Source organism: Miscanthus floridulus, chromosome 8, assembly GCF_019320115.1.
Source record: "Miscanthus floridulus cultivar M001 chromosome 8, ASM1932011v1, whole genome shotgun sequence".
Classification (NCBI taxonomy): domain Eukaryota; kingdom Viridiplantae; phylum Streptophyta; class Magnoliopsida; order Poales; family Poaceae; genus Miscanthus; species Miscanthus floridulus.
The window spans coordinates 184,059,295-184,071,283 of NC_089587.1; the positions used below are offsets into that span (position 1 = coordinate 184,059,295).

At 47.9% G+C, this 11,989-nt stretch overlaps 1 protein-coding gene across 1 annotated transcript; it reads left to right on the top strand.

Annotated features, from left to right (window-relative positions):
* The first annotated feature begins 3,484 nt into the window (after nt 1-3,484).
* Nucleotides 3,485-3,928, top strand: LOC136470305 (uncharacterized). The gene has a single exon (XM_066468193.1). It carries the CDS (start codon nt 3,485-3,487, stop codon nt 3,926-3,928), a length of 444 nt encoding a protein of 147 aa, XP_066324290.1.
* Nucleotides 3,929-11,989: the final 8,061 nt, after the last annotated feature.

The following is an 11,989-nucleotide window of genomic DNA, read 5'->3' on the forward strand; positions in this document are numbered from 1 at the left end:
TGGGTCGGCGCGCGCCAAAACTCGGGTGTCGGGGACTTCACCTTCACGCGTTGCGGGTTGACAGTTGCGGTTGCGGCTATAGATGGCCAGATGGGCCGGGCTAAATGGGCTGGCACGAGGCCCGCAATTTTAGCCCGGCCTTAAGTACACTGACAACGGTAATAATACGCGGAAACAAGACCAATTCTTGGTTGCCCTGTATTATTATCTTATTATATATATCTATCTATCTAAGGTTATGCAATAGGTTTGCATAGTGTTTAGTACGACAGATTTGACTATACTACCTCCGTCTCTGAAAAGAATACAATTCTAGTATAGTATCATGTTTTAGTAACTTAAGTTTGATCCAATTTATATATAAAAAAGTATTCATGTTTATGACACCAAATAAATACCATTAGATTAATTACGAAATATATTTTCATAATAAATTAATTTAAAGACATAATTGTAAATATTATTCATTAAAAACTTGTTTAACGTGAATCACTTTTCATGGCACGCAATCCATAGTTGTATTCTTTTCAGGACAGAGGTAGTATTAAACAACGCAAATTTCCACGATCCAATGCTCTCACAAAAATAAAAATATTTCTTGTCCCACATACCTCTACTAGAAATGTAAATTCTTAACTAGAATATGGAGGTAACTACATGTAACAAAATATAAATAACCAAACATAATTTTATAAAATGCAACTTATTTATGCAGAATCAAGATATTGCATACTTTTATGCTACATAAGGTCTAATGCAGGCTAAGGCTCTAATACAAGCAACCAATCAGATTCAAAGTGTATATCTAGTTGCATAACAAAATCTGCATAATCCCTCTATCCTTGAATAAAATAATTTCTAATTTATCTTAAGTCAAACATTTTTATGTTTGAATGAATTTATAGAAAAAACACAAATACATATAACACTAAATGAACATATATATTATGAAAATATATTTTTATGGTATATCAAATGATGTTAATTTGGTGTTATAAATATTAGTATTTGTTCTATAAATTGAGTTAATTTTTAAAAAAAATAAGACAACTCTAGGAATTGATTTATTACGGGCCAGAGGGAGTATCTACAAAAGCTAAAATGACTTACTATTTGGAACTGGAGAGTATATAAGTAAAATAGGTAGAGAGGGGAGAGATAATGAATCTAATAACCAACATCACATCAAGAAAACAAATCATTCAAGTATTGAGCCAAGCAACTGTTTGCACAAATAGAACTGCTAGTATTCACAAGCATTTGTGTTTTTCAGCAATCGATCTATACATGAACCCCCACAGAAAAGTGAAGGGAAGCTGGAAGTGCAATCAAGCCTTAATTGTATGGTTTTGGTGATAATAACCATGCAATTAGAGAACTAATGAGAATTATCGAGATGACAAGTAGGAAATTTATATTCAATGATTGTACACGAAACGGAGGAACCCCCAATTATAAATATAGATGACTTCAAACTCAAAGGAGGTTTAAATTCTTTTATATTGAATTTAAGTATAGGAAAAGTCGTACTATAAAGAGGGGCACAATGATTAAGCTAATATATACTACCAAGTGCTCAAACAACCATAAGCATCCTTAGATTCACAGCCAAGACAGTCTACAATTCACTATTACCCTTGCTGTCTTGCGGGGTGCGAGCTCCGACTCGCCCGACCCCTTGTGCGCGAGCTCCGACTCGGCCGACCCCTTATGCGCGAGCTCCGGCTCGCCCGACCCCTTGGTCGTGGGTTCCGTCTCACCCGACCCTAAGGTCACGGGCTTCATCTCGCCCGACCCCAAGGTCGTGGGCTCCGGCTCACCCGACCCTTTGGTCGTGGCCTCGTCTCGCCCGACCTCTTGGGCGCAATGTCTGTTGAGGGCTGGGGTATATATATATATTTCCCTTTTCTCCCCAACGGCTATCTACTATTTAAGTGACCGTTGGGGGCTCAGGTCATATATACCTTTCTTCTTCCTTCCCAACGGTAACCTGCCTCTTCTTCCTCACTTCAGAACATTCAAAACAGAGCAGGAGCTCTCTCTCTCTCTCTCCATTATTGACCTTGAGCCCTCAAGCAAATCCATTGATTTCCCATCAATCCTTGAGGAAAAGGGTCCAAAACTTGATTAGAGAGCAGCCCCATTGATTCCTAACTCTAAAGAGCACTTGGTTCACGTTTTGGCCGACGGTTGTGTTTGTTACTCTTGGAGCTTGGCTCCTAGCCGGTTAGAGCGTCGCCCATGGAGCTTGCCAACTTATGTGGCAGCCCTGAGAGGTTTGTAACCATCTTTTGAAGCTAGTAAACTCATTCCTCATCTCAAGAGTTAAGTCTCTTGACTTGAGAACGAGGAAGGGTTGAAAAGCCCTGAGCCTTAGTGGCTAACCTCAACAAAGTGCAGGTAGGCAAGCCTTGGTGGCGAGTCGAACCACGGGATAAATTATTGTGTCACTTGTGCTTGATTTACATTACTTGCGTGACATATTATGGTTGAGGTGATTTTTAGGATTTGAGGCCGATCTACTTGTGTGTGGATTTCCCACCACTTTAAGCTGTCGATCTGTGATCTACTGCCTTGCAGGAAGCTAAGAAATTTACACGATCTAAATTTTGTTGGGTAGATTTTGAACTGTGAACTGATCTCTCCAGTAGGTGCGGTAGTGCTACGCTCATAGAGCGGCAGTGCCGCGGGTGAATTTGACTTCGGTTTGAGTTGAATTTTTACAGGCCTATTCATCCCTCTCTAGGCATACCAGAGATCCTACAAGTGGTATCAGAGCTAGTTACCTCGTGTGCACTTCACCGCATGACGTATGGAGCCTAGGGGAGGATCCGGTGTTGTGAAGCCCATCAACGTCGATCTGGAGAACATTGGGCTGCATGACACTGACGGCAGTGAGCTTAGCGCCTCTACAGCGAGCAACTCCACGCTCCCGTAGCTAGAGACAACTGATGCCGAAAAAGCTCAAAATGAAGAAGAAAGAAGAAGAAGGGCAACTAGAAAAGAGAAAAGAGAAGCAAGAGAGAAAAAGAAGGAGCAACAACGGTTAGAAGAGAAGAAAGCAAGAAAAGAAGAAAGAAGACTCAAGAGAGAAGCTAGAAGAAAAAGAAGAGAAGCAAAAAAGAAGGAACAAGAAGCAAAAGCCTCCAATGCATCTTCAAGTGAGCTATCTAGCAGCTCCGAAGATGGTGATGATGATGAGTCCTTCCAAGTGCATAGCAAGAAGGACAAGAAAGGAAAGGACAAAAAGAATAACGACAACAAATGTGCCGCCGTATCCTTTAACTATTCTTCTATGTCTATAACTAACCATGATCACAAGTCTTTCATTAATGTGCTCGCGGGCAAGTTACCTCATTTCGATGGGACTAACTTTGCCAAGTGGAAGCACTTGAGGAGAGCCTATCTTATAGGTCTTCATCCCAGCATTTGGGAGGTTGTTTGCAATGAATTTAAGCCACCGGTTGATCCCAAGAGTCCAACCATGGAGGAAATGAGAATCATCCACCTCAACAATCAAGCTACTAGTATGCTACTTAGTGCCTTGGATGGTGATGAGTATAATAGAGTGATTGGTGTGGATGTTGTCAAGCAAATTTGTGATACTTTGCATCTTGCACATGAAGGGATTGACAAAGTGAGAAAAGCAAGAATTGATTTGTTGATGTCCAAGCCCAACCAATTTGTTATCTTGGATGGAGAAGGGCCACAAGAGATATTTGATAGGTTGATGACTATGGTGGACAAGATTAGAGGCTATGGTTGTGATGAGCTAGATGATCACAAAGTTGTCAAGATTATGTTAGAAGCTTATTCACCAAGAAATGAGACCGTAGTAACTCTAATTAGAGACAAGAAGAAGTTTGAGTACTTCACACTAAATGATGTACTTGAGAGGATCTTGACCTTTGACATGCAAAGAGAATAAGCAAGTGAAAGAAAGAAGCTTGGAGAATTGCAAGCAAAGCTAGAAGATATCAAGATCAATAAGGATGTAGCTCTCAAGGCCAACAAATCAAGCAAGCAAGGCTCTACTAGCAAGTCCAAGACCAACAAGCAAGCTTCAACTAGCAAGCAAGCAAGTTCAAGAAAGAGTAGAGACCACATCATCTTCAAGTGAAAGTGAAAATGATGATGATCAATATGAGAAAGTTGATGATGTTGCTCTCTTTATGAAGAGGTATCACAAGGGGCTAAAGAAGCAAGGCTACAAGGTAGTGAAGAGAAGCTTCCCAAATAAGAAAAAGAGGACATGCTACAATTGTGGAAGCACCGATCACTTCATTACCAAGTGTCTATATGAGATCAAGGACAACAAATACAAGAAGAACAAGAAAGAGGAGAAGGCCGACCGTAGAAAGAGCAAGAAGTACATGGGAGAGGTTCACATTGGGCATGAATGGGACTCAACTAAAGAAAGCACAAGTGAAGAGGATGAGAAAGTTGTAACCATAGCTATCCATGAGCCATCTTCTTCACCAAGACTCTTCACCAACATGTCCGATGATGACTACTACTCCCCTCACATTTGTCTTATGGGCAAAGGGTGAGAAGGTAAAAAGTAAATCCAAGGCCAAAGCTCCTCCACCTCCATCTCCTAGTGATATCTCTAGTAGTGATATTAGTGATAGCTCTAGTAACGATGAATCTAGTGATGAAGAAATAGACATGATAACTAAAAATTTGGATGGAAATACCAAATTATTCATCACTAAGCTAATAGAGGATTTAGAGAGTGTCCAAGCTGAGCTAGAATCTAGAGAGAAAACTCTTATCCAACAAGAGAATCTCTACATTGCTAGCAAGGAAGCTCTTGCATTAGAGAGAAGTGAGGTGGAATCCATGCGTAAGGCCTTGGCCAAAGAACAAGGGGACCATGCTATCACAAAGAAAGAAAATATTGCTCTCAAGAAAAAGTATTGTGACTTAGGTGAAAAGCACAAAGAACTTGAGCTGTAATATAACATTCTTTGGGATAACAACTCATATCTCTCTAAGGTAAAGGATGCCTCTACTACCTCCACTAGTCAAGGTTGTAGAAAATGTTATAATACTGATTTGAATGCTTATTCCACTAACCTTGCAAACATAGAGGCAATGAGAAAAGAAATTGCTAGACTCAATGAGATTATTGGCAAGGGCTGCTTGAGTGGTAAGGCTCAAGTAAGTAACAAGAAGGCAAATGATTCAAAAGTGCCTCAATTCAAGCAAGGGAGACACCCCTTAATCAAGCATGGGCTTGGACACACTGCAGGAGCCAAGACAAATAAAATAAAGATCATAAATGGCTATGAGTGTGTCAAGTTTGAGAGTAAGGAAAGAGTTGGTACAGATCAGCCTGCACAGACAGCGGTAGTGTTGTAGTCTAGAGCGGCAGTGCCGCACCACGGCAGTGCCGTAGTGAAGGCCGGCTATGCCGCTCCCCGCAAAAATGGGAAGGCTACCAATTCTGCTCCTGATCAAACTAAGCCCAAGAAGAAGGTGTATCAGTAGAAGCCAAATGAATCAGTGTGGGGCACTATAAACAAGTATGCCTACCAACCAAAGTTTCAACCACCTCGATAAAGCTTGACTTCGTGTTTTATTTTGAGGAACAACAACAGTGGGAAAATGGTTGCAAAATATGATGGAAAGGAAACCAACATATTTAGGAATACTTCTATTTGGGTTCCTAAGATTCTTGTGACTAACATGCAAGGCCCCATGTCAAATTGAGGACCTAAATCAAGCAACTAAATCTGTTTTACAGGCATACTCCTCTGGTGGATCAAGTTGGGTGCTTGATAGTGGATGTACAAATCATATGACCGGAGAAAGGAGCATGTTCTCGTCATAATCCCCGATGACGTATTCAAATGAAAATATTGTCTTTGGAGACAATTCAAAGGGGGATGTGATTGGTCTCGGTAAAGTTGCTATAACCCTTGGGCATTCAATTATAAATGTATTACATGTTGATTCGTTAAGTTACAATTTGTTGTTTGTTTCTCAATTGTGTGAGATGGGCTATAATTGTCTCTTTTCGGATAAGGGTGTGGAAGTCTTTAGAAGGGAGGATTCCTCTATTGTCTTTACGGGTCAATTAAAAAACAAGCTTTACTTAGTTAATTTCAACAAAAGTAAAGCTAAGCTTGAGACTTGTTTAGTGGCAAAATCTAGCATGGGTTGACTTTGGCATCACTGACTAGCCCATGTTGCGATGAGAAACTTGGCCAAACTTTTAAAAGATGAACATATTTTTAGACTAACAAATGTTCACTTTGAGAAAGATAGGATATGTAGCGCTTGTTAAGCCGGAAAGCAAGTTGGCGTACCTCACCCACCAAAGAGCATCATGACCATGACACAACCATTGGAGCTCATACACATGGATCTCTTTGGACCGGTCGCCTACCTAAGTATCAGGGGTAACAAATATGGTCTTGTTATTGTTGATGATTATTCTCGTTTCACTTGGGTATTTTTCTTGTTTGACAAGTGTCAAGTTAGAGACAAAGTGAAGACTTTTGTTAGAAGAGCTCAAAAGGAGTTTGGTCTCCCCATCAAGAAAATAAGAAGCGACAATGGGACCAAATTCAAGAACACCCAAGTTGAGGAGTTTCTTGATGAAGAGGGCATCAAGCATGAGTTTTTAACTCCATACACCCCTCAACAAAATGGTGTGGTAGAGAGGAAGAATCGCACACTCATTGACATGGCAAGGACAATGCTAGATGAGTAGAAGACGCCGGACATCTTTTGGTGTGACGCCGTCAACACCGCTTGCCATGCCATCAACTGCCTCTACCTACACAAAAAGTTGAAGAAAACTTCATATGAGCTTCTAACCGGTAACAAACCTAAGGTGTCTTACTTTAGAGTGTTTGGGTGCAAGTGTTTCATACTTAACAAGAAACCCAAAATCTCTAAGTTTGCACCTAAAGTTGATGAAGATTTTCTTCTTGGTTATGGATCAAATGAGCATGCCTACCGTGTCTTCAACAAAACCTCCGGGAGAGTTGAGGTTGTGGTAGATGTGACATTTGATGAATCTAACGGCTCTCAAGTGGAGCAAGTTGATTCAAGTGTTGTAGGAAAGGAGGATCTACCATGTGAAGCAATCAAGCAATTAGCTATTGGTGATATTAGACCATAAGAAGATAAAGTCACTGAAGTGGTGGTTCCTCAAGTTGCTACTGCACCAATTTCAGCTGACGTACCTAATGCTGAGGGGGAGCAGACCCCTGCTGCAAATCAGCAGAGCGGCAGTGCCTGATAAGGACATGAGCTCCATGCATACGACCATGCTTGGAGATAGAGGACAAGGAGATCAGCGAGGGTGTCCTAACTGAGAAGGAGGCCCGAAGCTCATTCGGTTCGAGTCACCAAGGTGGAGGCCCAAATCAAGTTCGAGCCCATCTCAGGTTTTAGGACCAGTCTGTCATAAAACTAGTCACACGGGCGCGTCCGGGCTCCATTTTTGACGATCCACATATGGATGTAAAGCTAATTAGATAAGGAATCCAATGCAAGTGGTCTCACATCAAAAGCCCTTCGGAATAAATGGGAATCGTTGAAATAAGTCAGCGTCCAGAATCTGCCAAGGTGCTATGACACTGTCTTTTGGTCCGTTGGACCGTGTATCGTGTTTGGGCCCATTAGGGGGGGCGTCCAGGGTGGCTGACGTCCGGGGCTCTATAATTAGCAGTCGTCGCTCTCCTTAGGGTTTGGAGTTTTGTTTAGTTCTTGATTTTCTCGTGAAATAGATGTCGTTTTGCTGTAACTGTGTGTCGGTGTTCCAAACCGGGGGGTCCTCAACCAACTAGTGAATTTATCCTGTGTGTTCCCAATTCCAGATGGTGATGCAAAGAGACACAAGGTTTATACTGGTTCGAGCAATTCGGGCCCTATGTCCAGTCTGGGAGATCGATCTTGTATTCCTTGCACCGAAATGCTTGTTGTAGGGGGTTACAAGCTAGGTGAGAGAGGGAGTTAGTCCCAGGTCTCGGCGAGGTGTGGGCTACTTGAGACATTGCTCTTAGGTGGCTGGGAAGTGTGTGTTACAGGGCGTTCTTCTCCATCAATCTCCCCTCTAAAATGGCCCAAGTCCTCTCCTTTTATAGCCTGAAGGGAGGACAAGGACGATACGTGTGCTAACTATACGGTGTCGTGTGAACAGAGGCGGCGTGTCCGGGCCCTGTAGCCTGTTCCTATGGCGGCGCGGTCGTCGGAGTGGTCCGTCCTTGGAGCGCTGGGGCGACGTGCCGGTCACATCCGACCCTGTGCGTCATGGGAGCTCCTGGGTTGCCTCGGAGCGGGTGTGGCGGTCAGGGTGCGGATCGCTGTGGATTGACTGTGCACGAGGTCGAGGCTCGGTCGGTGCCGAGGCCGAATCGCGGTGGGGGGTCTCAGCAGACATGAGTCCCGAGATGGCTAAGACCCTGGTGCAGAGTGCCGAGGCCTGGAGGGAGCGGTGGATCTGGTGTGCAGGTTTGGAGGCGATGATGACCCAGGCGAGGCTGCCCATGTCGTGTTGTTTTCGAGGCGGGGATCGTGGGGCACAGTGTAGTGCGGGCGCTGATCGTGGGCACAGCGTCGGGATACAGTGACCGGTAATCCCCGCCGTGCCCTGTCTCAGCTGGTATGGCGCTGATGCGACCTCACGTCCCGTCGGCCATTCCACGGTGTCAAGCCATCGTCCAGCTGAGATTGCGGGAGTGGTTGACGTATTAATGGGACATGACGTGCTGTCGGGAAGATCAGTCGAGGCAGGGGTGACGGGCTAGGGACAAGCCGGCCTCGAGCGATACGGAGAATGAGGCCTCACGTGAGACGGAGATTGGACTCCTTGCCGAGGCCTTCCGTGAGAGGCCTCGTGCGAGACGAAGATTGTGTCAGGACGCCGAGACCTCCTGTGCGAGGCTCGAGGTGAGGCGGAGAGCCTGGTGGGCTCGGACGTGGCCGGTGATGAGCCCATGGCTTACCTTCTAGCTTTGTTTTTGATGGGACTTAAGTGACCCTTTTGATGTATGCTCGGGGTACCCCGTTCTACGGTACCCGACAGTAGCCCCCGAGCCTCCAGGGGAGTGCGTGCACTCTCCCTAAGGGTTTTGCCGAGGCTTGGTTTATAGCCGCTCCCTAGGGATTGTGTTCTATTTTTTGAGGTTTTAGTGGGTGCGCGCGAGCGCACCCACCGGGTGTAGCCCCCGAGGCCCTGGAGGAGTGGAATTACTCCTCCAGGGGCTTTTTTCGTTTTCGTGTTTGAGTGAGGAGTTTTTATCGTATTTGCCGAGCCCACAAGTGCGAGTTCGGATCGCGGGGGTCTCGGCGAAGTTGCAGGAAGAGCCCTCTAGCCTCCGCACGGAGCGAGAGGTCCGTCAGGGCCCCCCCTGGCTTTTGGTACGACCCTCACGCTTCCTTTTCGCTCGGAAGGAGGGGTGGAATGTGTCAGGCTACCCTCGATGGGCACGAGCGTTGGCACTTCCAGTGAGCTGTTATCGGGTGAGTCCGAGTGGAGGCCCGTGCCCCGTTCGCTAGGGGACGGCTAGCGGTCTAGGGACACACTCCAAGAGTACCAGAGGGTTTCTCTAGTGGGTGCCGAGGCCGTTCGCTGGGCCTCGGTGGCTCGGTGCCTTCCTACCGTGGGATCCCATTCGGAGACTTCCCTGCCGGTCTCGGACACGACTTAGGACGCCCCGAGCGATTGTTCGCTCGGGCCTCGGCCATTCTAGGCTCGCCCCGAAGTCGTCCCTAACTCTATTGCCCTGGGGCGGCTATCAAAACCTCTGGGGGCCCAGCCTTCGAACCCCTGGACCGTAACAGGCTTGGTGCCCTTTATCGTACTTGTAATGAAACTTCTAGCACGGACTTAGACCGTTTGTCTTTGTCTTGGGTGCAGGAGGAGCCCCCGAGCCTCCGTCTGGAGCAAGAGGGTGGTCAGGGGTCCCCTGGCTTTTTTATTCGACCCTCACATATCCTTTTCGTTTGGACGGAGGGTTTGTTTGCCGAGCCCATTCGGGTGCGAGCCGGAGCCGCTGGGTCTCGATAGGGTTGCAGGAAGAGCCTCCTAGCCTCTGCACGGGGCGAGAGGGCCGTCAGGAGCTCCCCTGGCTTTTTATACGCCCCTCGCGCTTGAGGGTTTGTTTGCCGAGGCCCCTTTGGGCGCGAACCTTGGTCGTGGGGTCTCGGCGAGGTTGCAGGAAGGGCTCCCTAGCCTCCGCATGGAGCAGAGGGCCGTCAGGAGCTCCCCTGGCTTTTTGTTCGACCCTCGCGCTTCCTTTTCGCTCAGAAGGAGGGGTTGTTTTGCCGAGCCCCCTCGAGTGCGAGCCGGGGTCGCTAGGTCTCGGCAAGATTGTAGGAAGAGCCCCTAGCCTCTGCACGGGGCGAGAGGTCCGTCGGGGGTTCCCCTGACTTTTTTGTGCGACCCTCATGCTTCCTTTTTGCTCGGAAGGAGGGGTGGAATGTGCCAGGCTACCCTCGATGGGCACAAGCGTTGGCACTTCCGGTGAGCTGTTATCGGGTAAGTCCGAGTGGAGGCCCATGCCCCATTCGCTAGGGGACGACTAAAGGTCCAGAGACACACTCCAAGAGTACCAGAGGGTTTCTCTAGTGGGTGCCGAGGCCATTCGCTGGGCCTCGATGGCTCGGTGCCTCCCTACGGTGGGATCCCATTCAGAGACCTTCCTGCCGGTCTCGGACACGACTTAGGGCGTCCCAAGCGTTTCGCTTGCTTGGGCCTTGGCCCCGTATAGGCTCGCCCGCTGTCGTCCCTGACTCTGTAGTCTTGGGGCGGCTGTCGAAACCCCTTGGGGCCTAGCCTTCAAACCCCTGGACCGTAATAGGCTCAGAGCCTGGTTCCTTCGTATGAAAGGAATAGGCCGGGGGGAATATCTTCCCCATTGGCTCGGCAACGGGTGGCGTGCCTTTTGAGGCGGTTTCCTAGGGAGGCGAAACGACGCCTGCTACCGTAGTGGCCGAGCGTGACGTGGTGGATGGGACGTAACTGTTCTCGCATTTAATGAGAAAGAAGTGGGCGCGTGGGTCGGCGAAATCGGCTCGTGGTTAACTGCGCCGGATTGGGGGGGAAACTTCCCCGATTTCGTCGCCCGTTCGTTTTGCCTTCCCCCTGCATAAATACTCGAAGAGTCTCGCCCCTCCTCACCTTACCTCACCTGCATTAGCTCTGCCTCCATCGAGCCATCGCTAGAGCAGTGGGTGCCGGAAAGAAGAAGGGAGAAGAGCGAGCCAGGGAGAAAGTGAGAAAAAGCGAGAGCGTGGGAGAGACAGAAAAACTCACCGTCGCATCCGTTCCCTCCATCACCCTCATGGCTAGCGACATCGTTGTTGTCGAGGCGGACCCCTAGGATCCTTCCGATGTCACCGTGGAGACGCTCCAGTCGCTCGTCGACGGTGGACTCCTTCGTCTGGTGATGGACCCTAACAGGCCAGAGTGGATCGCTCCGTATGGCGAGCCAGAGCTGAGGCCTCACGATGGCTACGTCGTGAGCTTTGTCTCCTTTCACGATCGCGGCCTCGGCGTCCTGGTGGATCGGTTTATGCGAGCGCTCCCGCACTACTATGGCGTGGAGCTCCACAACTTCAGCCCCAACTCCATCGCACAGGTGGCCATCTTCGTTGCCGTCTGCGAGGGGTACTTGGGGATTGCTCCCCATTGGGAGTTGTGGCTCCACCTATTCCGGGCGGGGCACACCACTAAGTCGACGGGCACGTCGGGTACGAGGAAAGCGACGAGGGTCGGCGGCTGCACTCTCCAAATGCGCCAGGACCGCCTGCACCTCTACACCCCGACCCAACTCGTGTCATCCAATCGCCGGTGGTACACGAGCTGGTTCTACCTTCGTAACGACGACAGAGGACTTCCCCCCTACACTAGGCGGACTGTGGGGAGCTGCCCGGAGAGATGGAAGTACGGCGTCCCGAAGGACGACCAACCCAAGCTGCAGCCGCTTCTGGAGGGGCTGGCGAGGCTGTGGGGCCATGGTCTTACCGT